A 26,781-nucleotide genomic window follows, 5' to 3' on the forward strand; every position below is an offset into this window, starting at 1 on the left:
TCTTGAAGGTGTTTTCCTGCATTTTCTTCTAGAAGTTTTATGGTACTGGCTCTTACATTTAGGTCTTTAATCCATTTTGAATTAATTTTTGTATAGGATGTAACATAAGGGTCCTTTTTCATTATTTTGGCTATTGATATCCAATTCTCCCATGCCCATTTATTGAAAAGAATGTTCTGTCAGAGTTCAGTGGATTTGGGGGCCTTATCGAAGATCAAATGTCCATAAATTTAGTTGTCTATCTCTGCACTCTTGATTCTGTTCTATTGGTTGATATGTCTATCTTTGTTCCAGTATCATGCTGCTTTGACCACTGTGGCTTTATAGTAAGCTTTAGAGTAAGGAAGTGATAGTTATCCCACTTAGGTCTTCTTTTTTAGGATATCTTTAGCTAAACTGGGTCTCTTTCCCTTTCATATAAATTTGATAACCAGCTTTTCCACGTCTTTAAAGTAGGTTGTTTGAAATTTGATTTGTATTGCACTGAATCTGTAGATCAGTTCAGGTAAAATTGACATCTTAACGACATTCACCCTTCTTACCCATGATCATGGAATATCTTTCTACCTCTTTAGATCTTTGATTTCTTTTAGCAGTATTACGTAGTTCTCTGTGTACATGTCCTTTATATCCCTGGTTAGGCTAATTCCTAGATACCTGATATTCTGGTTACTATTTCAAATGGAATTTTTTCCTTGTCACCTTAGATAGGTAATTGCTTGTGTATAGAAACATTACTGATTTTTGTATTTTAATCTTGTATCCCACCACTTTGCTGAATTTGTTTATTAGCTCAGGTAGTTTTACTGTAAATTTCTTGGGGTTTTCTAAGTATAGGATAATGGCATCTGCAAATAATGGAAGTTGTACTTCTTTTTCTGATCTGGGTGTGTTTTATTTCTCTCTCCTCTCAAATTGCTCCAGGTTGGATGTCTAGTACAATGTTGAATAGTAGTGGTGACAGTGGGCATCACAAGTATTTGTTTTGGTCAACATGAGATTCAAGCAAAGTTTTAGGAATGAGATTTACAGAACTTGAAGCTCCAGGCTTGCTTACAACCATTACTTATCCTTGATAGTCCAGATTAAAAGAGGAAACAAACTCATGTTTACTAGATTAAATTTGGATGTCTAAACCCAATTTCTAATCCCTTGGAAAGTGTGAGGATAGGGAAGACATACAGAATTTAGAAACCACAAATACTTCAGAAGCCTTGTTAAATTTATGGTAGTTCTGCAATATGTGCGCTAGTTGGTGGGCGTAACTGCTAACTCAAAAGGCAGCACAGCAGTTCCACGCACGTGACACCAGGAGGGACCTGGCACGTGCAAAGATCTAAAAACAGTCACTGTAAGTATCTTAAGACAATATCAGGAGGTGTTTGTATAGAAAGGTTTCTAAATTGAACTGTTATCTCCAGTGGTTTACTAGTACAAAGACCAGACTCCACAGAATAAAGCAACTCTAGTAGGCATTTCTTTCTAGCTCACTCCTGACTAAGTTCCAAGGAATTTAACTACAGTATTGCCCTGAAGAATGCAATGATGCTGTGTGGATGAGCGTCTGCCTCTGTGGTGAGGGTGTGCCTGTGATTAGGAAATACGTGAAAGCTGGAAGAAACATTTACACAATCACTTCAGTGATCTACCGTTCCACAAAGATATAAATACAAATTAAATGGCATATTCCCTTTGGGAAGGTCAAGAAAGGAAAGAGGCTCCACCAAACAAAATATAAACAAATAGCCTAAATTTAGTAAACACAGTCACACATCTACCAGCGATCTAGCACAACATAAAAAATATCGAGAAAGAGGAAAATTTCATCTATGAAAGTGAGGTGACATTCAAGTCAAAAAGTGTTACTGGTTTATAGGTTGGCGAAGAACTCCTAATTTTATACATCAATGGCAGACATTCTAGACAGTTCAAATGTGCAGAGATGCAGGACACTAATTCCAAATGTAAATTGAGTGTTTTCATTTTATGCACCTTCAATTAAGGTTTGTTCTACAAATTCTTTCCTAAATTAAGCCAGTGTATCAGTTCATCTGCCTCAGTTTTTCTTCCTAACTTGTTTCTGGAAAGCAGCAGCAGCATCTGTACAAACTCCTGTCTCCCTATGACTTCCAAATGAAAGAATTCAGCTTCTCCTTAAAGAATATTTGGCATGAAGAATAATTCATTACAAACAAGAAGTCAAAATTCCTGTTTTTTTTTTTAATAGTAGCCATTCTAATAGGTGTGAAATGGTGTCTTATTATGGGTTTGATTTGCATTTCCCTGATGGCTAATGATGCTGAGCATCTTTTTATGTGCTTTCTGGCCATTTGTGTATCTTCTTTGGAGAGATGTCTGTTCAAGTCTTTTGCCCATTTTTTTTTTTGTATGCTATATGAAGGAGGGTCACATTTCTCTCTTTTTCCATGTGAGTATCCCCTTATTGCAGCACCATTTGTTGAATTTTTGTTTGGTTGGTTTTTCATTTGTCTACTTGTTTGTTTGGGAAGTGCATACTCAGGGAATCGAACCTGGGTCTCCTATGGGGCAGGCAAGAATTCTACCCCTGGGCTACGCTTGCGCTCCCTTTTTGCCCATTTTTTAATTGAGTTGTTTGTCTTTTTGTTTTTAAGTTGAAGGATTTCTTTATATATTCTGGATATTGGTCCTTTATTGGATATGTGGTTTCCAAATATTTTCTCACATTGTGTAGGTTGCCATTTTACTTTCATGATAAGTCTTTTGAGGAACAAAAATTTTTAATTTTAATGAGGTCTCATATATATCTATTTTTCTTTTGGTGTTTGTGCTTTGGTTGTAAAGTCTAGGAAACCATTGCCCAACACAAGGTCCTGAAGATGCTTCCCTATGTTTTCTTTTAGGAGCTTGATAGTTTTAACTCTTATATTAAGGTCTTTGATCCATTTTGAATTAATTTTTATATAGGTTATGAGTAAGGGTGTCCTCCTTTTTCTTTTTTTGTAAATGGGGATCCAGTATTCCTAGCATCATTTATTAAAGAGACAACTCTTTCCCAATTGAGTGGCCTTTGCCACCTTGTCAAAAATAAGTTGGACTTTTGTGCATCAAAGAACTTTGTCAAGGAAGTATAAAGATAGCCTACACAATGGGAGACAATATTTGGAAATGACGTATCAGATAAGGGTCTAGTATCCAGAATATAAAAAGGGATTGTTCAACTGAACACAAAAAGAAAAACAACCCAATTTAAAAATGGGCAAAAGATATGAACAGACACTTATCAGAAGAGGAACGGCAATTGGCTAAAAAGCACATGAAAAGATGCTCAACTTCCCTGGCTATTAAGGAAATGCAAATCAAAACCACAATGAGATCTCATCTCACACCCACAAGAATGGTCATTGTTAAAAACAAACAAACAGAAAATGACAGGTGCTGGAGAGGATGTGGAGAAGGAGGCACAATGATCTACTGTTGGTGGGAATGTAAAATGGTATATTGGTAAATCGTACATGGTAAAATGGTAATAACTGTGGAAGGCAGTTTGGCAGTTCCTCAGGAAGCTAAGTATAGAATTGTTGTGTGATCCAGCAATACCATTGCTAAGTATCTATTCAGAGGACATGAGGGCAAGAACATAAGTGAACATTTGCACACCAATATTTATAGCAGCATTATTTACAATTGCCAAGAGATAGAAACAGCCGAAATGTCCATCAACAGATGACTGGCTAAACAAGCTGTGGTATATACATACAATGGAATATTAGGCAGCTGTAAAACAGAATAAAATCATGAAGCATGTAACAACGTGGATGGACCTTGAGGACATAATGCTGAGTGAGATTAGCCAGAAACAGAAGGACAAATACTATATGGTCTAACTGATAGGAACTAACATTAATGCATGAACTTGGAAAATTTCAGTTAAGAACACAGGTTATCAGGAGATAGAAATAGGGTAGAGGTTGGGTAATTGGAACTGAAAGGATACAGATTGGGCAACTGACTGATTGTAAAAATTCAGAAATGGATAGCACAACACTATCTGATTGTAGCACAATAATGTACACTGAATGAACCTGAATGTGAGAATTTTAGAGGGAAGAATGGGGCACATATGAAACCAGAAGGAAAGATAGACTATTAAGACTGAGATAGTATAACCTAGAAATGCCTAGAATGTACAAATTAAGAGATGTTTTTGCATAAGGAAGAATGAAGGAATGCCATTATGGCAGGGTATTGAGAATAGATGGTCATTCATATTTTAAAACTTCAACTTCTCTGTGAGACTAAAGCAAGACATATTTATTTGGTACAAAATTTATATTTTGACTAGTGCATCTTGTAGTTTAATTTATATGGACAGTTTAATTGAACACCATAAGTATATGTAACCTTAAATAGGACAGGTGGTTTTGTTGGTTTGTCCAGTTCAGTGTGATGTCCCAATAAATCCCAGAGTGATTTGAACAGTGAATAAAGAGGTATTTGCAGGGTCCCCTTGGGGGAATCGGGAGAAGGGGGAAAATTTTAACTTCTTCATTTGAAGAATTCCTGATATTCTTGCAAGCAGTGGGGACATCCAAATCAATAGGCCACGCCCTCAATCTTGGGGTTTGCCCCTATGAAACTTATCCCAGCAAAGGATAGGCTAAGCCTACTTAAAATTAGGCCTAAGAGTCGCCTCCAAAGAACCTCTTTTGTTGCTCAGATGTTGCCTCTCTTTCCCAGCCAACATGGCAAACTAACTCACTCCCTGCCCCACCCCAATGTGGGACATGACTTCCAGGGGTGTAAACCTCCCTGGCAACATAGGACAGAAATCCTAGAATGATTTGGGACTCATCATTAAGGGATTGAGAAAACCTTCTCAACCAAAAGGGGGAAGAGAGAAATGAGACAAAATAAAATGTCAGTGGCTGAGAAATTTCAAACAGAGTCAAGAGGTTATCCTGGAGATTATTCTTATGCATTATATAGATATCCCCTTTTTAGTTTATGGTATATTAGAGTGGCTAGACGGAAGTACCTGAAACTGTAGAGCTGTGTTCCAGTAGCCATGTTTCTTGAAGATGATTGTATAATGATATAGCTTTTGCAATGTGACTGGGTGATTGTGGAAACCTTGTGTCTGATGCTCCTTTTATATCTACTGTATGGACAGATGAGTAAAAAAATATGGATAAGAAATAAATAATAGAGGGAACAAATGTTAAAATAAATTGAGTGGATTGAAATATATCAGTGGTCAATGAGAGGGAGGGGTAAGGGGTATGGCATGTGTGAGTTTTTTCTTTTTTCTTTCTTTTGCTAGAGATATGGAAATGTTTAAAAAAATGATCATGGTGATGAATGCACAACTATGTGATAATATTGTGAACCATTGATTGTAAACATCTCAAGAATGTTTGTTTCTTGTTCATAATAAAAATATAAAAAAGAAAATAAATAAATTGGATTCCTGGACTATGCACCCTAAAAAAGTAAAAAATAAATAATTTGGCCATAAAAGTAAGGGTTGATTTCTGAGCTCCCAATTTTATGCCTTTAGTGTATATGTCTGTCCTTGTGCCAGTATCATGCTGTTTTGATTACCATGGCTTTGTAATAAGTTTTAAGATTGGGAAATATGCGTCCTTCAGCTTCCTTGTTTTTCAAGATGGCTTTAGCTATTCAGGGCCCCTCAACCTTCCATATAAATTTGATGATTGACTTTTCCATTTCTGCAAAGAAGGCTGTTGGAATTTTGATTGGTATTGCCCTGAATCTATAAATTGCTTTTGGTAGTATTGACAGCTTAATGATATTTTAGTCTTGCTGTCCTTGAACACAGAATATCCTTCCATTTATTTACATCTTGTTTGATTTCTTTTAGCAAAGTTTTTTAGTTTTCTGTGTTACCAGTCCTGTACATCCTTGGTTAGATTTATTCCTAGATATTTGATTATTTTAGTTGCTTTTGTAAATTTTTTTCTCAATTCTTTCAATTGTTTATTGCTTGTGTATATAAACACTGTTGATTTTTGGGGTGTTGATCTTGTTTCCCAACACTTTACTGAATTCATTTATTAGCTCTAGGAGCTTTGTTTTAGATTTTTTTGGATTTTCTTTATATGGGATCATAACATCTCCAAATAGAGAGAATTTTATTTCTCCTTTTCCAGTTTGAGTGTCTTTTATTTCTTTTTCTTGCCAAATTGCTGACTTAAACTCCAGTGAGATGTTGAATAGCCCTGGCAAAAGCAGATGTCTTTGTCTTGTTCCTGGCCATAGGGGAAAAGCTATCATACTCAAGTGAAAAAGCTTTTCGTTGTTGAGTATGATGTTGTGATGTTGGTTATGAGTTTCTCACACATGCCTTTTATCATGTTGAGGAAGCTCCCCTCTCTTTTAGTGTATTGAGTGTTTTTGTCATGAAAGGCTGTTCGATTTTGTCAAATGCCTTTTCTATGTTAATGGAGATTATCTGTGTGTATGTTTTGCCCTTCATTCTATCACTATTGTTTATTAAATTGCTTGATTTTCTTATGTTGGACCACCCTTGCATTCCTGGGATAAACCCCACTTAGTTATGGTATATATTCATTTTAATGTGCTGCTGATTTTGGTTTTCTAGTATTTTGTTGAGGATTTTTGTAGCTCTATTCATAAGAGATAATTGATTTTCTGTTCTTGTAGTGTCTTTGATTGACTTTAGTATCAGAGTAATGTTGGGCACAGAACAAGTTAGGAAGTGTTCACTCCTCTTCAAGTTTTTCAAAGAATTTGAGAAGAATTGCTGTTAATTCTTCTTTAAATGTATGGTCGAGTTCAGCAGTGAGACTATCTGTGCTTGCATTATCTCTGTTTCCTCTGAGTTCCTTTTCTTCTGTTTGTTGTTTGTTTGGTGACTGTGCTCTTTTCAAGAGGCAGGCACTGAAAACCTACCCAGAAGCTTTGGCATCTAACAGGGGTTAACTAAGGGGCCTCATTGAAAGTTGACGTGGCAGTTTGTCTTTCCTGTCCTCCTGCCTCTTCCCTGTGGGATACAGGCCTGTCAGCAAACTTAGGATGGAGGTGGAAGAGGGGCTGGATATACAGGCCCCTGTTATTTTTACTAAACCCTTCCCCTTTCACTCTCTCACCTGTGCCTGTATCCCCAAGTCAGGAGCCATTTGGGTTCAGGTTTTCTAAGGAAAAAACCTCCTCTTTCCTGCTGGAATAGCAGTAAGGGAGGGCCTAGAGGCCTCACTGTTCATCCATAGTTTCACATGCATTTCCCTTCACCTTGCCCTCAAGGTCCTGCAGCCTCATGGAGTGCGATGGCTCGAATCCTCTTGCCTCTAGTTGGTACCCTCCAATCCCTCCACATCCCAAGCTGGTGCTTCAGTGCTCAGCCCATTACTTTCCACCTCCTAACCCTGTCCCATGTCATTGTGCTCCCATTTTCTTGATTGTTGCCTTTTTCATTTGATCATCCATTTTTTTCATTGGAATTCCCATTCCTTGTATAAATTTTAAAAATTATGAAAGCACTGCATGTTCTTTGAGGAATAATTAAGAAAATACTGGGGAAAAAATGTTAAACCCTCCACCTAGTTATAACCATGGAGGGTCAGACCCTCCTAGCTCTGCTTTCACTTGTGTGCGTGTGGACAAGTTCTGGTCAACCTGTATCTCTAGAAAAGCTTCCTGAGGGACAACCTGCACTTTTCTCCACTTCCTCATCCCATGAGCTTGGCTCCACCCCCTCTATTGTGGTGAACTGTTTCTTGTTGTTATAGAAGTGTGCAGACCCATTTCTGTGTGTGGGACTCGTGGTCTCACTGTGGCTTGGGAGTGTGCAGTCTTGGGCACAGCTGACCTGCTCCTTGTCCTTCCTTGTGCCCCTAAGTGCTCCTCTGCTGGTGCCCATAGCACTCAGTCACTGTGCTAGGCACACAGCATGAGTCTCCTCATTTCATCCTGTGACAGCCCCATGGTGGTGACCTCTAGGCTGCCCAGTTCACAGATGGGAACACTGAAGGCCCATGTAGATGAGAGATGGTGTCCGATCCAGGTCTTCAGCCAGCGTGGCCTTTGGTGACCCGCACACCAATGGGTACTAACCACAGTTCCATGTAGGGCCCAGGACAGCTTTCCTGGCTCCGCACCTGCCTATTTAACTTCCTGATGGGCCACTTCTTCTGAGCGTGCTTGGCCTCACAATGTTAGCCTACCCCACATGGCATGTTCTCTGAGTGCAAAAATGTGCCCTCTCTTCTGGGTCCTGATGAGCAAGCAGCACCCTTATTCTAGAGTCTTCTGCATGGTTACCTGACCAGCTGCCACATTCCCCCCACCTGTGTCCTCTGGAGCCTCAGGTGCAGACCTCCTCTCATCTCATGGTGACTGCCTTGGTTGGGCCCTTTGATGGGTGCCTCTTCCCTGCCCCAGCACTAGCAGTTGCTGGTTCTCAAGAGAAGGGAACCCCAGGCAACCTCTGATCTGTTTTATACATGTCTGTTCACGTCATCTTCACAAAAAACTGTAGAAAACCAACTCTCATTAGAGAGGCTAATGAACTTGCCCAAGGCTGCACAGCTTGAATGATGTGGGCAGGTGCCCCACAGACAAATGTCCTAGCCATTGCTGCATTCTGTCTCAGTTGCCTCTACCATGTCTGAGCTGTCCTGATCCATCAGTCACTAGTGGGCCCAGATCAGGGAGGAGAACCCAAGCATTGTCAGAGACACTGTTTTTTGGGTGCTCTGACCTGGATGCAGGGGGTTGTTGCTATTGGCAACCATCCGGAGGTGCCTGCAGTAGCCCTTCCAAAGGGAAGGCTGGGCATACAGCGATGTCTTCATGGGGTTCATGTGTAGTGGTGTAAGGGCTATTTTGTATATGGCATTTTTATCAAATGTTTACCATTCACAAATATTGGTATCTTATGAATAAATTACTTGTGTAACACCTCACAACTGGTACTGCCTTGTAACTGGCTGATGTGACATTTGCCTAGTCTAGGGACAAGTTGGAGTTGTTATTATTTGTTAATATAAAAGGATGAGAAAGGCATAGAAAGGAGAGGAAGGGGGCAGGCTTCTTGCAGAGAGAAGACAATGAATGTGACTCGAAACTTGGCCTCTTAAGAGTGTGGTTAGACCTCGAACCTCTGAGTGCACAGAACCAAGGTCAGGAGGGAGAAGCCAGAAGGAAACAGTCAGAAGCTGGGGGAAGCTGGAGTGTAGGGTATGAGGAGCTGTGGAAAGGGGTGCTTAAAGGTTTAAGCTCCTAGTAGTCAAAAAAGCAATTTGTCACAGAATAGTCACATCATTGTTCTTCTGAGTTCTGTTCAGTATTTTGTTCTTATTAACAGGGATTTGCTTCTAAGAAGCAGATTATTTAAGCAGCTTCCTGAGAGTTGCAAGAAGTCTAATTTCACCTTCAGTTGCTTGGATTGTGCCCTTTTAGATATCCAAACACAGCCTGTGAACTTCTGACTTCTGATGTGCCTCAGATCAACGATAAACTAGGAGGGGACGAAACTTTGCTGAACCTTCTCTATGACTTCTTGGACCATGAGCCTCCTCTCAACCCTCTGCTTGCCAGCTTTTTCAGCAAGACTATTGGCAACCTCATCGCGAGGAAAACCGAGCAGGTAAACCAGCTCAGATTGCATGGCTATACAGGCGCCTGCCACTGTGGCACTTCTGCCGTGGGCTTCGCTGTGCAACATCCTCAGGCTGGAGCATAGCATTTTTGCTGTTAAGGAAGCACCCAGGCAGCAGTGTGGTCTGCTGAAAAAGTGCTGCTGGCCAGCTGTGGAATAAGCAGCATTTCCTGCCATCCCCTAGTAGGTGCACAGCACAGGACCCTAGACTAAACTTGCAGAGTCGTTGCTCAGCCACAGACTGTGAGGCTGATGCACCAGAGCACACTTCTGACAGTGGAAACTTTGGGATGAGTGGCAGGTGCCGAGGTCTTCTATGGCCCAGGGAAAATCGGGGTGCCTTGTAGCATTAGGCTTCTGTCAAAAGTAAAGAGTAAATTGATTTTATTCAGCTGTTGCATTGTCTTTCTGTAGTATTTACTTGCTCCTACCTTACACTTGACCTGATATGTGCTTCAGAACACTCCATATTATAAATACATATACCAAAGTCGACAGTATCATGTAATAAAGACCCTTGTACTGTCACCCAGCCTCAGCAGTTGTCACCTCTTGGCCAGGCTGCTTTCCTCTGCTATCTCCCCCAACATAACCATGGGATTGTTTTAAAACAAATCCCGGATCATTGCATTTCTTTTGCGTATATTTCAGTACATAGCTCTAAAATAAAAGGGCTTTTTCCTTTTAAATATGACTAAAATTATATTACCTCAGGCCAAATTTATTAACAATAATTACCTGATATTATCAATGTCCATTCAGGGAATAAGCCAGTATTTTACATGTGTCTTTGGAGATAAAGGAGGTGCAGTGCAGCCCTGGGACACATACTTGTTTCACTAGAAGAAATGCACCTGGCATATTGTAAATGTGCCTTGGACTGCCATCTTTCATACAATCATAATCTTAAATTTCCAAGGCACCTTTGAGGACTCACATCTCAAATCTTATTTTGATCCAGGCAGGGTACAAATGAAGAATAGGAGCAGTAATAAGACAGTGGGTGGAGATGCTTATAGCTGTAGGGAAATTGAATGATAGTGACAGTGGTAAGAGTGATCCTGAGGTAAAGGTGGTCCTGGTGGTAGTCCCTATGGCTGAAGGATGGTATGAGTAGGAGTGAGAGTGTAAAAGTGGTCCTGGGGTAACAGTAGTCCTGGTGTTGGCGATAATTGTAGGGTAACATGAGTAGGAGTGAGAGTGTAACAGTGGTCCTGGTGTAACAGTGGTCCTGGTGGTGGCCATAACTGTAGGGTAACGTGAATAGGAGTGAGAGTGTAAAGGTGATCCTGGGGCATGTATAGTCCCTTTGACTTAGCCATTAGAAAGTTCATTCTTGTCTGGCCCTGACAGCCGGTGATTGGACGCATGTGTGTTGTATTTTGCTGCATCTTGGTCAAACTCCACCACTACTTTCAGATGTTTTCTTAAGAATTTTACTAACTTATGCAGTATTTCCATCTCATTTCTCTACCTAGTGCTTTGTGCATTAAAATAGTGTTAATTACACTTAGAAAACTTTACTGCTGTTGACAAACAAGACAGAAATAGGTAAAATAGCCCCCATATAATACTCATTAGAGATTACCACTATTGGTTATTTAGTGCATGTTCCTCTTAAGTTTTTCTAGTAGCTGTACCAATACTTGGCTATTATTTATTTTTACATAATAGTGTCATATTTTAAATACTGTTCTTCAAATTACTTTTTTCACTTAGAAATAGTTCTTGCCTTGTTCTTTTTAGCTATTTAGTTATGGAGTTCCCTTGTATCATTGCACCAGTGTTTTATTTCAGTAATCAAAGAATTCTGTTATATCCCAGTTTGCTCTGATGGACTGTACTGGCGTGAGCTTTCTTTACATGTTTCTGTAAAGTGGTGGAGGGGCCTGCAGGTAGAGTTCTCAGTGGAAGAACCTATAGCATTTTTGTTACTTCTTTATTATGGAATATTTTAAACATTTATAAATTAGGGGAAATATTTTAATGACTCCCATGCCTCCATCACCCACCCCCAGCTGTTATCCTTTCAAGGCCAATCTTGTTTCTTCTACTCCCCTATTTCCAACCCCTTCCCTACCCCAGTTTATTTTGCTTCAAATCCTTGACATCATATTTCATATGTAAATATTTTGGTATGTTTCTAAAGGATAAGAACTCTTTTTACAAACATAACCACAGGCATTGTCATACTGAACACAGTTATGATAACTCCTTAATCTCAGCAGATGTCCATGCAGGGTTCAGATGTTCCAGTAGCCTCATAAAATGCTTTTCAGAGTTTATTTGTTTGAATTGGGATCCAGAAAATGTTTGAGCTTGCATTTTTAGTTGACAAGTCTCTATAAATGTGTCCCTTCCCCTACTCGGATTTCCTCTTCCAGTTTATTGAAAATCTGGCTTTTTTGTCCTGAGGATTATCCAACTCTTGATTTTGCATTTATATCCCTGTGGTTTCATTAAACAGAGATTCAGCACACTTTTTCTGTAAGGGTCAAATAAGAAATACTTTAGGCTTTGTGGGCCACATATGACTTCCATCTTATAATCTTCTTTGGTTTTGTTTTTTCCAACCCTTTAAACACTTTGTAAAGAACCATTTTTAGCTCATAGACTGAGCAAAACGTGACTGCAGGCTAGATTGACCTACAGGCCTTGCTTTGCTGACTGTTCTCTGATATATTCCTTCATCCTTTTAATTCCAGTAATCAGCAGTGAGATTCAGAGGCTTCGTCTGATATAGGTTGGATTTTCTTGGCAAGAATATATCATTGCAATTTTGACTATGTCTTTTCTATGGATCCTCAAGTGTTATATTAATTAGTATTTGTGTACATTGCTTTTTTTTTTTCCTGGGTGCATGGTCCGGCAATTGAACCCAGGTCTCCCACATGGAAGGTGGGCGTTCTACCACTGAACTACCCGTGCACCTTTGTACATTGCTTTTTACCCTTTTATTTTGAATCTTAAAACATATGCATAAAAGTTAAAAGCACCTGAAGTTATTAGAATTAGCAGCTGTAGAACCAACACTCAGACCAAGAAATAAAACCCTAGAAGTCTATCTCATGCCCTCTCTGAATCACTGTCTCCTTTCTCCCCTTTGGAGTCACTATCCTGGCTTGAATAATGTAGTTTAGTCTATTTTTGAACTTTTAAAAACTTCTTTATTTTGAGATTATTATAAATTCACAAGAAGTTTTAAAAACAGTAAAGAGTTCCTGTGTATCCTTCACCTAGTTTCCCACAATTTTTACATCTTAGTACAATTTCAGAACCAGAAGTTGACATTTGTACAGTGTTTGCATATGTGTGTGCGCTTGTCTATCCATGCCATTCTTTCAGACTTGTAGCTTCCTGTACCTACCTCCACTGTCAAGATGCACCACAAAGATTTCTATTATGCTACTCCATTATAGCCATGCCCATCCCCACTCCTTACCATTTGTAACCCCTGGCGACTACTAATCAGTTCTCCATTGCTATAATTGTGTCATTTTGAAACTGCTGTATAAATGGAGTCATATAGTATGTGACATTTTGAGTTTGGCTTTTTTCAGCTGGCACAATGCCCTTGAGATCTATCCAGGTGGCTGTGTGTGTCAGTCATTCAGTCCTTTTTATTGCTAAATAGCAGTCTGGTATGGGCATGCCATGGTTTGTATAACCATTTGCCTGTTGAATTTGGTTGTTTCCAACTTTGGGCTAATATGCATAAAGCTGCTATGAACACTCACGAATATTTTGTGTGAATTGTCATATTTGAAATGAGTGTCTTGTAGTCAGCATATAATTGATTCATGTTTTTTGTCCACTCTGCCCATCTTTTATTTTGGTGTATTTTGTAATTTAATGTATTACTGATAGGTTAAGGCTTATGTCTGTCATTTTATTTTTAATTTTGTGTTTATTCCCTCTGTTTTCTTATTCACATTCCTGTTGATTACTTGAACATTTTTACTTTAAAATTTATTAAGATTTGATTTGCAGTCTTCACATAATCTATCTGGGAAAATGTTCCATGTACACTTGAGAATAATGTATTTTCAGCAGTTGTTGGGTGGATGTTTTAGTCTGCCAAAGCTGCTAGAATGCAACACACCAGAGATGGATTGCCTTCTAATAAAAGGGGATTTATTTAGTTAAAAATGTATAGTTCTGAATGGAATGATCAAAATAGGAATGTTTGTGTTTGTTTGGTGTTTTTTAGTATTTAAAAAAATAAAATTAAAAAATTTTTAAAAATGTATAGTTCTTCAGAGGAAAGGCAGCTAACTTTCATCTGAGGTTCTCTCTTACATGGAAAGTCACCCGACGATCTCTGGTGGCCTTCTCTCCAGGCTTCTGGGTTCCAACAGCTTTCCCCAGGGTGATTCCTTTCTGCATCACCAAAGGCCTGGGCTGAGCTGTGAGTGCTGAGATGAGGTATGCTGAGCTGCTTGGGCTGTGCTGTGTTGACCTGTCTCATGTGAGCATCCAGCCAATTAAAGCAAACTTCATTCATTGCAGCAGGCACTCCTCCTAGCCGACTGCAGATGTAATCAGTGACAGGTGAGCTTCATATGCCATTGGCTCATGTCCACAGCAATAGAACTAGGCACCTTCACCTGGCCAAGTTGACACCTGAACTTAACTCCACAGTGGAGTACTCTATATGTGTCTATTTGGACTACTTAGTTAATAGGGTTGTTCAACTCCTTTATTGCCTTATTGATCTTCTGTTTAGATTTTCTGTCAATGTATTGAAATCTCCAACTATTATTGTAGAACAGTCTATTTCTCCCTTCAATTCTGTCAATTTTGCTTCATATATTTTGGGGCTCTGTTGTGAGTGCAATTATGTTTATAATCATTATACCATCTTGCTGGATTGAACCTTTTATCAATATATAATATTCTTCTTTGTCCCTTGTAATCTTTATTAACAAAAAGTCTATTTTGTCTGGCGATAATATAGCCATTCTGGCTCTCTTTTAATTATTGTTTGCATGGAGTATCTTTTTCCACCCTTTTACTTTCATCCTCTTTGTCTTTATACTAAAGTGAGTTTCTTGTAGACAGCATATAGATGGAGCATGCTTTTTTATCCAGTTTGTATATCTGTCTGTTTTTTTTTTTTTTTTTGTATTCTGTATGGTGGGGTCACATTTCATTCTTTTTCCATGGGAGTGTCCTGTTATTGCAGCACCATTTGTTGAATTTGTTTGTTTATTTTTGTTGGTTTCTTTGTTTGGGAAGTGCATGGGTGAATCTGTCTTTTGATAGGGGAGTTTAATCCATTGACATTTAACTTAATAACTGAGAAGGAAGAATTAGCTTCTGCCACTTAGCTATTTGTTTTCTGAATGTCTTGTTTTTTTATTCTTCAGTTATTCTATTCCTGCTTCTTCTTTGTGTGTATTTTTGTGGTATATCATTTTGATTCCCTTCTGCTTTCCTTTTCTCTCTGTTTAGTTACTTTCTTACTACTTATCTTTGCAACTATAATGAACATCTTTAACTAATAACAACCTAGTTCACTTGTGCCAACCTAGTTTCGGTAGTGTACAAACTCTGCTCCCATGTATCTCTGTCCTTCCCCCTTCATTGTTATTGACTTAGATAGCATGTTTATACGTTGTATGCTTATTAACATAGATGTTTTTTACCCATTTACCTGTTAAGTCATTTGGGGGGAAAAACAGTTACAAACTGAAAGTACAATAATATAGGATTTTTTATTTCCATAAGAAGTTACCTTTACCAGTGTTCTTTATTTCTTCTTATGCCTTTTTTTTTTTTAAGTTACTGTCTAGTGTCCTTTTGTTTCAGACTGAAAGACTACCTTTTCATTTCTTGTAGGGCAGGTCTTCTGGTAATGAACTCTTTTAGGCTTTGTTTATCTGTAAATGTCTTCATTTATCCTTTTTTATTAGAAATGTGGTAGGTTTACAGAAATATCAGGCAGAAAATACAGAGTTCCCATATATCCACCCCCATTTTTAACCCTTTGTATTAGTATGGTATCTTTGTTATAACTGATGAGAGAATATTATTGTAGTATTAACTATAATCCATAGTTTACATTAGGTTTCACTAAAATAAACTTTATTCTAGCAACATGTATACCACCTAAAATTTCCCCCTTTTAACCGCATTCAGAGAGAGATACAATTCAGTGGTTTTAATTACATTTACAGTGTTATGCTACCATCACCAGCACCCATTACCAAAACTTTCCCATCACCCCAAATAGAAACTGTACAATTTAAGCATTAACTCCCCATTCCCTACCCTCTCCCTGGCCCCTGGTAACCTGTATTCTAGTTACTCACTCTGTGAATTTGCTTATTCTAATTATTTTGTATCAATGAGATCATACAATGTTTGTCCTTTTATGTCTGGCTCATTTCGTTCAATATGATGTCTTCAAGGTTCATCCATGTCATCACATGTATCAGAACTTATTACTTTTTATGGTTTAACATTATTTCCTTGAATATGCCATCCCACTGTCTCCTGGCCTCCATGGTTTCTGATGAGAAATCTACCATTATTCTGACTGGAGATCCCTTATATGTGACAAGTCGCTTTTTTCTTGCTTTCAAGATCCTCTTTGTCTTGGATTTTGACAGTTTTGATATAATATGTCTTGGTTTAGACTTTTAGAGTCTATCTTGCTTGCAGTTTGTTAAGCTACCTGGATGTGTATATTCATGTCTTTCATCAGATTTAGGAAGTTTTGGGCCCCTATTTGCTCAAATATTTTTCCGTCTCTTTTCTTTCTGTCTTGTTCTTCTAAGGCTTTAGTGGTGTGTGTTGGCACACTTGATGGTGTCCTATGGGTCCCTCAGGTTCTGTGAATTTTTCTTCATTATATATTTCTTTTCTGTTTCTCAAATTGAATCATTTCAAGTTTCTTGTTTTCAAATTCATTGATCCTTTCTTCTCTCTGTTTAAATCTGCCTGGTTCTTTTTTTTTTTTTTTTCAATAATTTCCATCTCTTTATTTGTTCAGACATTTTCCTAATTTCACAACCGGGATATTGGCATTGATATCACCTACTGGTGTTCAGGTTTCTCTGGTTCTACTGTGCTTATCTGCATGTGTGTGCACACTCTGTAGTGATCACCTGTGTGGGCTCCTGTGCCCACTGTCACAGCTCCAAAGCCATGAAAACCCCTTCTGTGGCCCTTTCATAACCACACTCACCTCCCTTCTAACCCCCATCCCTAATGTCTGGCAGCCACTAACCATAACCCTAATCGACCTTCCATTTCTGAAGTTTTGTCATTTAAAAAATGTTATGTAAATAGAATCAAACAGTATATAACCTTTGGGATTCTCTTTTTTCAGTTGGTTTAATTATTTGTGATTCATCCAACTTGTGTGTATCACCAGTTTGTTTATTTAATTGCTGAGTAGTATTGTACAGAAGAAGAGCAAGTCTGGGCCAGGCACCGGAGGAGGGGTCTCCACAGGCAGCCAGATAGGCTGTGTGGAGCCAAAGGACGGCAGCTGGGCTGGTGAGCGAGGGACAGACAGACAAAGGTGGGGGACGGGGAGCGAGGCAGGCTTGCTCTGGTGTTTTCCCAGCAGGTGTCAGGGCCCCCCAGGGTCACAAGACTCATCTCCCTTCCTGGCATCTTGTCTCTTTTCTTCTCTCTTAGACAGGAAGCTAAGCCTGGGAAGAGGCCACAGGCTGGACATGAGTCTGGTGGGAGGGGAGGCCCCCACAACCTGATCCCCCCACCCGGCCATCTTGTGGGCTCCTGGAACCTTCCATACAGCTACCAGCTCCTTCCCAACCTGACACCTAGCCTAGCCCTCCCAAGCAGCAAAGGGCGCCCACCAGGGCCTTGCCACCCACTGCCCTCCTACCATGCCGGCTTTCCCCAACCAGTGCCACCCCAGCTAGCCTGGCATGTGGGCATGTGGGGTCCCCGGGAGCTGGGCAGTGGGCCTGTGTAGGGGTGAAAAGTTGTCCACCGAAGGAGGATGGGGTGGTGGGAAGACGGGGACTTGGTCTGTTGTTCTTGCTCTTTTGTGCACTTAGTTCCAGAGTCAGGACAGTGGGATGAAGGAGGGGAAGAGAGCCATCAGGCACCACGGACCTGGTCAGGGGCTTCCCTGTGGCCACAGCAAGAAAGGAAGCAGGCTTGGTGTAAGTCACAGGCTCTGTAAGGAACAATCAAGCAGGCAGACACTTTTCTGCTGCCCAGGAGGAGAGGAGCGCAGGGTTAGGGCAGTGGTGGCATCTGGGCTGGGGGGTGGTTAGTAGGGTGAAGGGACACAGCGATCAGAGCAAGAAGCTGGGCTGCTGGTGGCTGGGGCCTTGGCTCTGGAGCCGCTGCCTTCCTGGAATCCTGGCACTGCCTGCCCCAGCAGTGTGATCTTGGGCAGGTCCTTTCACTTCTGTGCCTCATTTTCTCCACCTGAAAACTGTGATGATAATAAGTCCCTCACAGGCTAGTTGTGACTGCAAGAACAAGTCCGAGGGGGGCCTAATCCTGCCTATACAATTTACCTTTAAACAGAATAGAGAAAAAAAATCATAGGATCAATACAGTACAGAGAGTGAAAACATTTCATAAAATTCAACAACCATTCATGTTATAAACTTAAACTGATAAAAGAAAAATATCTATAAAAAAAACCCATGGCAAACATCATACGTAATTGTAAAACATTGAAAGCTTTTCTTCTAAGGTAATAAAACAAAGGAAACTATTCTCACTTCTATCCAATACTAGCTAGCAGTTACAGTCAATGCAGTAAGGTGAGAAAGGTGTAGGAGTTATAAAGGGTGACATGAAATGATCATATTCACAGAACACATGATCATGCATGTAGTTAAAACAATATAAAGATAAATTATTAAAATTAATGTTTTTATCAAGATATCTAGATACAAGGTTAGTATAAAAAAACTTTTTTTAATCAAATGTTAGAAATGAGACTTTTAAAAAAGTCTTCACACACCTTACTGTCCATCAGAGTATACAATCAGTGGCTCACAATATCATCACATAGTTGTGTATTCTTCACCATGATCATTTTTAGAACATTTGCATCACTCCGGAAAAAGAAATAAAAATAAAAAATAAAAACTTGTATATCCCATACCCCTTACCTCTTCCTCTCACTGAGCACTAGTATTTCAATCTACCCATTTTTTTTTTTTACCTTTTATCCCCCTGCCCCTATTATTTATTTATTTTTGTCAGTATTTTCTACTCATCTGTCCATACCCTGGATAAAGGGAGCATCAGACACAAGGTTTTCACAGTCGACAGTCACACTGTAAAAGCTATATGGTTATACAATCATCTTCAAAACACAAAGCTACTGGAATACAGTTCAACAGGTTCAGATACTTCCCTCCAGCCACTCTGATACACCATAAACTAAAAGGGATATCTATATGATGCACGAGAATAACCTCCCGAATGACCTCTTGATTCTGTTTGAAATCTCTCAGCCACTGAAACTTTATTTTGACTCATTTCTCTCTTCCCCCTTTGGGTCAGGAAGGCTCTCAATCCTATCATGCCAGGTCCTGGCTCGTCCTAGGAGTTCTGTCCCATGTTGCCAGGGAGATTTACACCCTTGGGAGGTATGTCCCACATAGAAGGAAGGGTAGTGAGTTCACCTGCCAAGTTGGCTTAGAAGCCACATCTGAGCAACAAAAGAAATTCTCTGTGGGTGACTTTTAGGCATAATTATAAGTAAGCTTACTTCTCCTTTGTGGAAATAAGTTTCACGGGGTTGAACCCCAAGATCGAGTGCTTAGCATATTGAATTGGTTGTCCCCACTGCCTGCGAAGAATATCAGGAATTTTCCTGATGGGGAAGTGTAATACTTCCACCTTTCTCCCCAGTCCCCCAAGGTGACTTTGCAAATACTTTTTATTTTCTGCCCATTTTACTCTGGGATGATCAGGGCATCACACTAACCTGTACAATTCAACAAGATCTCTCGCCCTATTCAAGATTCCATGTAATTATGGTGTTTAACTAAACAGACCATACAAGTTAAATTAGGTAATGCACTACCAAAAAGGAAAATTTTCCACCAAATAAACATTTCTTCTTTGGTCTCATACAGAAGTTGAAACTTTTAAAATATAGACCATACCATCCTTTACCCAGTATTCTGATTTACCTTAGTCCTATCTGGATCAGCTTCATTCATATCTCTACTTGAAGTCTGATCACTTTGTTGACTTTTTTTTTTAACAGTTGCTATATGGGATAATGCTGACTTTCATAATTTCAAAGTGCTAACTCTGAATCTCAGGTGTCACATAGATACCTGAAGTTTCTGGGAACGACCGTAATACGCAAATAGCTCAGTATCTCAGAATTTAGAAATAACAGTTATACCTCCTGAGTATATGTGAGTACTGTAAGAGCTTACAGTTTAGGAACCTATACAGTAGGCCCCAACCTGATAACCCATGCTCGCAACATCAATTCTCCAAGTTTGTATATTATAGTTAGTCCTTATGAATGAGGCATGATAAAATTTGTCTTTTTGTTCCTTACATTTCATTGAACATACAGCTCTTAAAGTTTATTCACCTAGTTTCATGCCTCACAACTTCATTCCTTCTTGCAGCTTCTCAATAATCCGTTGTATGTACATATCACAGTTCCCCCGTCCAATCCTCAGTCGATGTACCTTAGGTCACCCGCATGCATTGTAAATCACGAACACTGCCGTCGTGTCTCTTTTTTGTTCTTAATCTATTTTTCTGAGTTTAATCATTATTTTCAAAGAACCCTCACTGTCTTCTCACTCTTGTCCCTCTCCTCCCTCTTCACCTTCTGTCCTCTCCTTTCACCCCTCCTCGTCCTCCTTCCCCCTACTCTTTCCTCCCTTCTTCTTCTTCCCTGCCCCCGCTCCTCTTCCCACCCTGCCCTCTTCCTCCTCCCCTTCCTCCTTGTCTCAGCACAGTGTGGCTGTCTGAAATCCCCCTGCAGTGTCCCCAGTGAGGTCCTTGGGGACTACCAGCCCCCAAACCCAGTAGCATGGACAGAGCAAGTGCTTCATAATGAAGGTCTAGTGGCACATTAGGATTCAGCCCTGGCTTCAACATCTGCACCAACTCTCCCATCTTTGCCTCTGAGCAGCCTTGCTGCATGAAGGCAGGGCTGTGGCACCCCCCTCACCCTGTGGCTTCCCGCTTTGCTGTCTACACCTGGTGGGCACTGGTCACCAGCCAGTTGCAGAATGCTTTCTTTTTCTTAAGTCTTAGTCCTCTGTTCCCTTACCCTGTGTTTTCCTTTCAGCTGACTGACCATCTTGTATGCTCTGTATTCTCCTTGGTTTGTGTCTCAAGCCCTGGGTCTGCAAATGATTCCTGTTACATCCTGGCACAGCTCAGTCTGTGCAATTCGTTTCTTTTGAGAAAACTTGATGGTTGCTGAGCATGGCAACTGTGCTCAGTGTTGTGTCAGCTTGCAGCTTCTGTTGTATGGCAGTGTCCACCCTCCTGGTGCCCTTGCCAGCCCCTAGTGAGCCACTGAGCCGTCACCTCACAGGAGTTGCCTGGGTTCATGTCTCTGCTTGTCCTGGAAGAAACTTTTCTTGCATCACTATTTTAGGCTGCTAGGCTGCCAAAAGCAATATACCAGATATGGGCTGGCTTTTAAAAATGGGGATTTATTACTTTACAGGCTTACAGTTCTGAGGCCATGAAAAATGTCCAAATCAAGGTATCATCAGGTGATGATTTTTTCCCAATGACAGGGTGCTGGCAATCCTGGACTCCTCTGTCATATGCAAGGCACGTGGTAGCATCTACTGGTTTCTCCCTTCTCTTCCAGGTTTTCTTCCTTCCAGCTTCTGTGTTCTGTGGCTTCCTCTCTTAGCTTCTGTGACCTTCTCTCTGCTTTTATCACATTTATAATGTTTATTTGGTGCAAAATTTATATTTTGACTAGTGCATTTCCTAATTTAATTTGTATGGCCAGTTTAATTGAACACCATAAGTACATGTAACCTTGAAAGAGCATGAGATTTTGTTGGTTTGTCCAGGTTAGTGTGATGCCCTGATAAATCCCAGAGTGATTTAAACAGTGACTAAACAAGTATTTGCAAAGTCCCCTTGGGGGAATGAGAAGAAAAGGGGGAAATTCAACTTCCCCATTTGGAGGATTCCTGATATTCTCACAAGCTGTGGGGACAACCAAATCAATAGGCTGAGCCCTCAGTCTTGGGGTTTGCCCTCATGAAACTTATCCCTGCAAAGGATAGGCTAAGTCTACTTAAAATTAGGCCTAAGAGTCACCACCAGAGAACCTCTTTTGCTGCTTATATGTGGCCTCTCTCTCTCTAAGTGAACATGGCAAGTGAACTCACTGCCCTCACCCCTCTACGTAGGACATGACTCCCAGGGGTGTAGACCTCCCTGGCAACATGGGACAGAAATCCTGGGATGAGCTGGGACTCGCCCTAAAGGGATTGAGAAAACCTTCTCGACCAAAAGGAGGAAGAGAGAAATGAGACAAAATAAAGTGTCAGTGGCTGAGAGATTTCAGAGTCAAGAGGTTATCCTGGAGGTTATTCTTAAACCTTATATAGGTATCCCTTTTTAGTTTATGGTGTATTGGAGTGGCTAGAGGGAAGTACCTGAAAATGTAGAGCTATATTCCAGTAGCCATGTTTCTTGAAGATGATTGTATAATGATACAGCTTTTGCAATGTGACTGTGTGATTGTGAAAACCTTGTGTCTGATGCTCCTTTTATCTACAGTATGGACAGATGAGTAAAAAATATGGATAAAAATAAATAATAGGGGGAACAAAAGTTAAGATAAATTAAGTAGATTGAAATACTAGTGGTCAATGAGAGAGAGGAGTAAGGGGTATGGTATGTATGAGGTTTTTCTTTTTTCTTTTGCTAGAGAGATGGAAATGTTTAAAAAAAATGATCATGGTGATGGATACACAACTATGTGAGGATATTGTGAGCCACTGGTTGTACACCATGTATAGAATGTTCTATGTCAAGAATGTTTGTATGTTTGTTTGTTGTGTACAATAAAAATATTTTTTAAAAAAAGGATTCACTAAGAAGATTTAGACCTGGAGCATGCAACAGTTAAAATAACCTAATCAAAAGGTCCCACTCACATGTCTATACCCTCAGGAATGGATTAGCTCCAAGAACATGATTTTCTGGGGTCCATAAAGCCTCCAAACCAGCAAAGACACTGAAGTATGTTTAATTTTTTAAGTGCCTTTGATAGTTTCTACTTAATAGGGTTGAAGTTTAACCTTCCTCATTCTCAGAGGACATGGCTCAGTATGGTCAAGTCCTTGCTCTGTTGCTTATCCTGGTGTGTTTGGGTTTCAGGTGATTGTGTTTTTGAAGAAGAAGGTCAAGTTCATCAACCTGGTATTGAGGCATCTGGGCACCTCGGCCATGATGGACCTGCTGCTGCGCTTGGTCAGCTGTGTGGAGCCAGCCAGTCTCCGGCAGGAGGTCCTGCATGTGAGTGCCCCTGGCCCTGAAGATTCTCTGAGAGAAGGACCACTTCTTAGGCGTACCTGGCCCAGGAGGCTGATGGTCGAGTGTAGGAGTTTAGAGAACACCAGTGCCTGGTGCCCCTTTGTTGCCAGCTGAGATGTTTTTCTTCCTCTGGTCTCATCTGGGGTTCTTATCAAGGGTTTGTAGCTGAGGCTGGGCCTTGAGTCTGTACCCTTTCTACTGTCCCACCTCAGCTACTGCAGAACTTAAGAGCAGAGCCACTTTCTCCACCTCTGACACCAATTCAGCCATGCTCTGAAAGAAGCAGCTGGGGCTTCCCTGGCCCTCTCTCTCCCACTGTCCACCTCTCCCCTAGCATCCCCCTGACCTTAAAGCAGGACTCAGGAAGGGCTCTAGGCCCTAACAGGTGTCTATGAGGAAAACACTTGTTGGAAATTATTCGATGAAGTTACAGAAAAGAAATGAGCAGAGCAGAATGCTGTTTATTCTGGAGTGTTTGTGGTCTGTCCTGACAGCATATCAGTTTGCTAGGGTGTGAACCATCATAGCTCATTGAGGATTTCCCTGAAATGAGGAAGATTCTCCAACCCAGAGAATCTCAGGGAATCAGTGCTGGACACACTCCTGCTCACCATTGTTTGGCAGAACCCGTTATTTCTTCCGGCCCCTTCTCCAGCCCCTGGACTCGGGTGACAGCAGTGTCATGGGGAGGGAAGGGGGTTCAGTCTTAGGTTGATGTTCACTTTCCTATGGAGCAGCCTTCTATCAAGAGTTGACAATGATAGCCACCATTTGTACAGAGGGTGCAGTATAGATTTTAGCTATTACCATGAACTTTCAAAGGGAGTGACACTAACTGTGCACACCAAGCCTGTGCCAGACGTTTCATCCATATTGTTTTGTTCAGTTCTCAGTGTCACTGTAAGGGGCAGTATTACCTGTTTTTCGGATGAGGAGCTCAGGGCAGTGCGGTATGTGCAGCGGAGCCGGGTCTGACCTAGGTCTCCTCAGAGCTGCTAGCCCACATGACATCCACATCAACCCTTAGAGTTTGAACTCAGGGACGTTGTGCTCTTGGTCCTGGGAAAGCCCTGGAGGTTTCAGAGCAGAGAGTTACCTGGGCCTAATCTTCAGGTCAGGGCATATATTGGGAGAGCCCATCAGCCAAACAGCCACCAGGTCGGGGCGTGGGTAGATCTGAGACTCCAGCTCTTTCAGGCTTGTTTGCACCCAAGCCTTCCGAGATATGTCCTGAAAGTCTTACATGTTCTTAAGAGGGTCTGTGCCAATAGGATATATTGATGGTGACTTCCCCCCATTCATAAATTTTAGGTCACTCCCAGAATTTAATGACTGCTTGATCGTTCTGAGTTGGACAGATGCAAATTCTACATATTGATGGCCTGTCCGGAAAACAGGTCTTTCAGGACTGGTCATCAGGATGCTTCCAGTTATGCCATGGCAACTGCCCCCAGATCCTAGTGCTTGCAAAAGCCCCAGTTGTTTCTCCTTAGTGAGTAGGTCATGACCTCACTGTAGGGGGCCACAGCACTTGAATCCAGAGCCCAGGTGATAGAGAGGCACTTCCCAGGCAGGGTTCAGAGCCATGGCAGGGATGAAAAAAGAGGGCTGGCTCTTTAGGCTCTCCACATCACTGCTGCCCATGTTTTGTTGGCCAAAATGATTTATGTGTCTGCACCTGACTTCTCAGGGCCAGGTAGTACATTCCTTCCATGTGCCCAGAATTGGCCCTGGGATTGTCAGCAGATGAGTTTTCAGTTGAGTGGATATTTACCTGCTGCCCCAGCCTGCTAGAAGAGCCAGCTTACGAGTAGTTGTGCTTTGCTTATTGGATAACATCTCATCACACTGATGACAAGAGGACCTATGTGTATGACGGGCCCCTGGTGATGGTGTGGTTTCAAGCACATAGTTCCTTTTCAAGCCCTCTCTAAGGGTTTCATCTGGTTGGTGATTTTGTGAACTGTCTACCTGCAATTAAGCTCAGGCCTGTAGGCAGGTGTCAGGGGGAACAGTCCTTTCACATAGGACCTGGTAGTCAGACTTTTCTGAAAAGGGCCAGATGATAAATAGTCTAGGTTTTGTGGGCCAAGCACCCAGAGAGAATGTAGTAATGAGTGGCCATGACTATGTACCAACAAAGCTTTATTTGCTGAAGTAGTCAGCTGGCCAAATTTGAACTCCACCCCCTGGCTGTCGTTTGCTGACCCCTGCCTTAATATCCAGTAGGGAGGTATTTCAGCTCAGGATGAGGCATCCTTTGAATGCCCTTGGGATGCGGGCTTATAGGTGGTGGACTCTATAGCGTGTTTTGTAAGCTCTCCCCAAGCTCCCCAAGGTACTGATGGTTCTTCACAGCCTGGGGCTGTACACAGTAGCCCTACTCTCCTAGTTGAGCTTGGGCAGGTCCCAGATCAGTGACAGAGCCCGTCTCTGTGTTACCGAAAATGCGTTATCAGAATGAGGAACCCTTCCCCCCATTTGCTTAGGAGAGAAAGCCCTAGTGAAGGCCAACCACTGGAGGTTGTATTGGTTGGTGGGTTTTTTATGTTTTGCCTGGAGGAGCATCCCCTCTGGTTTTGCTCATAGAATCTGGTGGGAAAGGCCAAAGTGCAGACGTGGGTGATAACGCTGGAAGAGGCCGTTGGAAAGAAAGTTGCAGTGAAGAGACCCAGGGACAGGGCAGGACATCCAGTGCTGTGGCCTCTGCACCAGTCCATGGAGGAGGCACCCATCTGGACCCCTGGAGCCATGTGTCTCGAAGTAGATGCAGGAAGCACAAAGATTAGGGTATGTTGAAGAAGGACCCAGAACCCTGGGCAAGTTTGACCTTTGCAGCTTCCTTGGTCAGGCAGGGGTGGAAGCTTTAGAGGCAAAGCTACGTCCTGGAGCCCCAAAGTGCCTGGAAATAGGATGGATAATAATGAGCAGGCAGAGACCCAGCAAATTCTATTTGCGGTTGGAGTAGGGCCAGACTTTGGTATGCACAGTCTTATCTGAAGAAACAGAATTAGAAGATAGGAAACATGACGAAGCTGCCCAGCAAAGTGGGACTGGGCCGGGCCTACAGCATTCCTTTGGCTTCTTCCTTCCCCACCTTCAAGAGAACTAAGTGCCACTTGGTGGGGACTAGGGAGAGGGTTGGTTCTCCAACAGAAGTGGGGGAATCTGAGATGTCAGGGGTCTGCTCTTATCACAGAGCAAAATAAGAGCACCCCCACAGGCAGCTGTCCCATCATCGATGTTTAAGGCAAGAGTCTGTGGAGCCCAAGGCAGCCAGCTTTTCTGCAGTAAGTGCTGCAGCAGACCAGAGGAACATAACCTTGGCAAGGATCTGCTTCCACTGGTGGATGTTGTTCTTTGTTTTAGATTGGTAGATCAGAGTTTGCAAATAGAAGACCTAAAATAAAAGAATAAAATTCCCTAGCACTTTTACTAAAAGGATTTAGTAAATGTGGCATAGTTTTCATGGTCATATATAGTCCAGCTGGGTTTGGGCATGGTTCCTTGCCTCTATTTAACAGGAGTATGCTCTGTTATATTTTCCTCTCATGGATCCCACTGGGAGATCTAATCTATAGTCAAGCCACTTTTGCTGAGTTATAGTAAATTCCCTTTCATAGTTTTATTAGTCAAAGATGTCACTATCAATTGGAACT

At 41.3% G+C, this 26,781-nt stretch overlaps 1 protein-coding gene across 15 annotated transcripts in view; it reads left to right on the forward strand.

Moving 5' to 3' along the window:
* The window catches only part of PPP6R2 (protein phosphatase 6 regulatory subunit 2), a 215,024-nt gene that overhangs the window by 155,977 nt on the left and 32,266 nt on the right, over positions 1–26,781 (forward strand). For 12 of the 15 annotated variants that reach the window (XR_013179386.1, XM_077169280.1, XM_077169282.1 and 9 more), the window contains 2 exons: positions 9,424–9,610; positions 22,967–23,104. Coding sequence is in view for 14 of the 15 variants with exons in the window: in XM_077169280.1 (XP_077025395.1) it covers positions 9,424–9,610; positions 22,967–23,104 (325 nt within the window). In the remaining variant the exon portion in view is untranslated. Of the gene's footprint in view, positions 1–9,400; positions 9,611–22,966; positions 23,105–26,781 lie in introns of all 15 variants that reach the window. The other 3 variants (XM_077169289.1, XM_077169292.1, XM_077169293.1) reach the window with 2 other exon arrangements.

Source organism: Tamandua tetradactyla, chromosome 7 (genome assembly GCF_023851605.1).
Source record: "Tamandua tetradactyla isolate mTamTet1 chromosome 7, mTamTet1.pri, whole genome shotgun sequence".
NCBI classification, from domain to species: domain Eukaryota; kingdom Metazoa; phylum Chordata; class Mammalia; order Pilosa; family Myrmecophagidae; genus Tamandua; species Tamandua tetradactyla.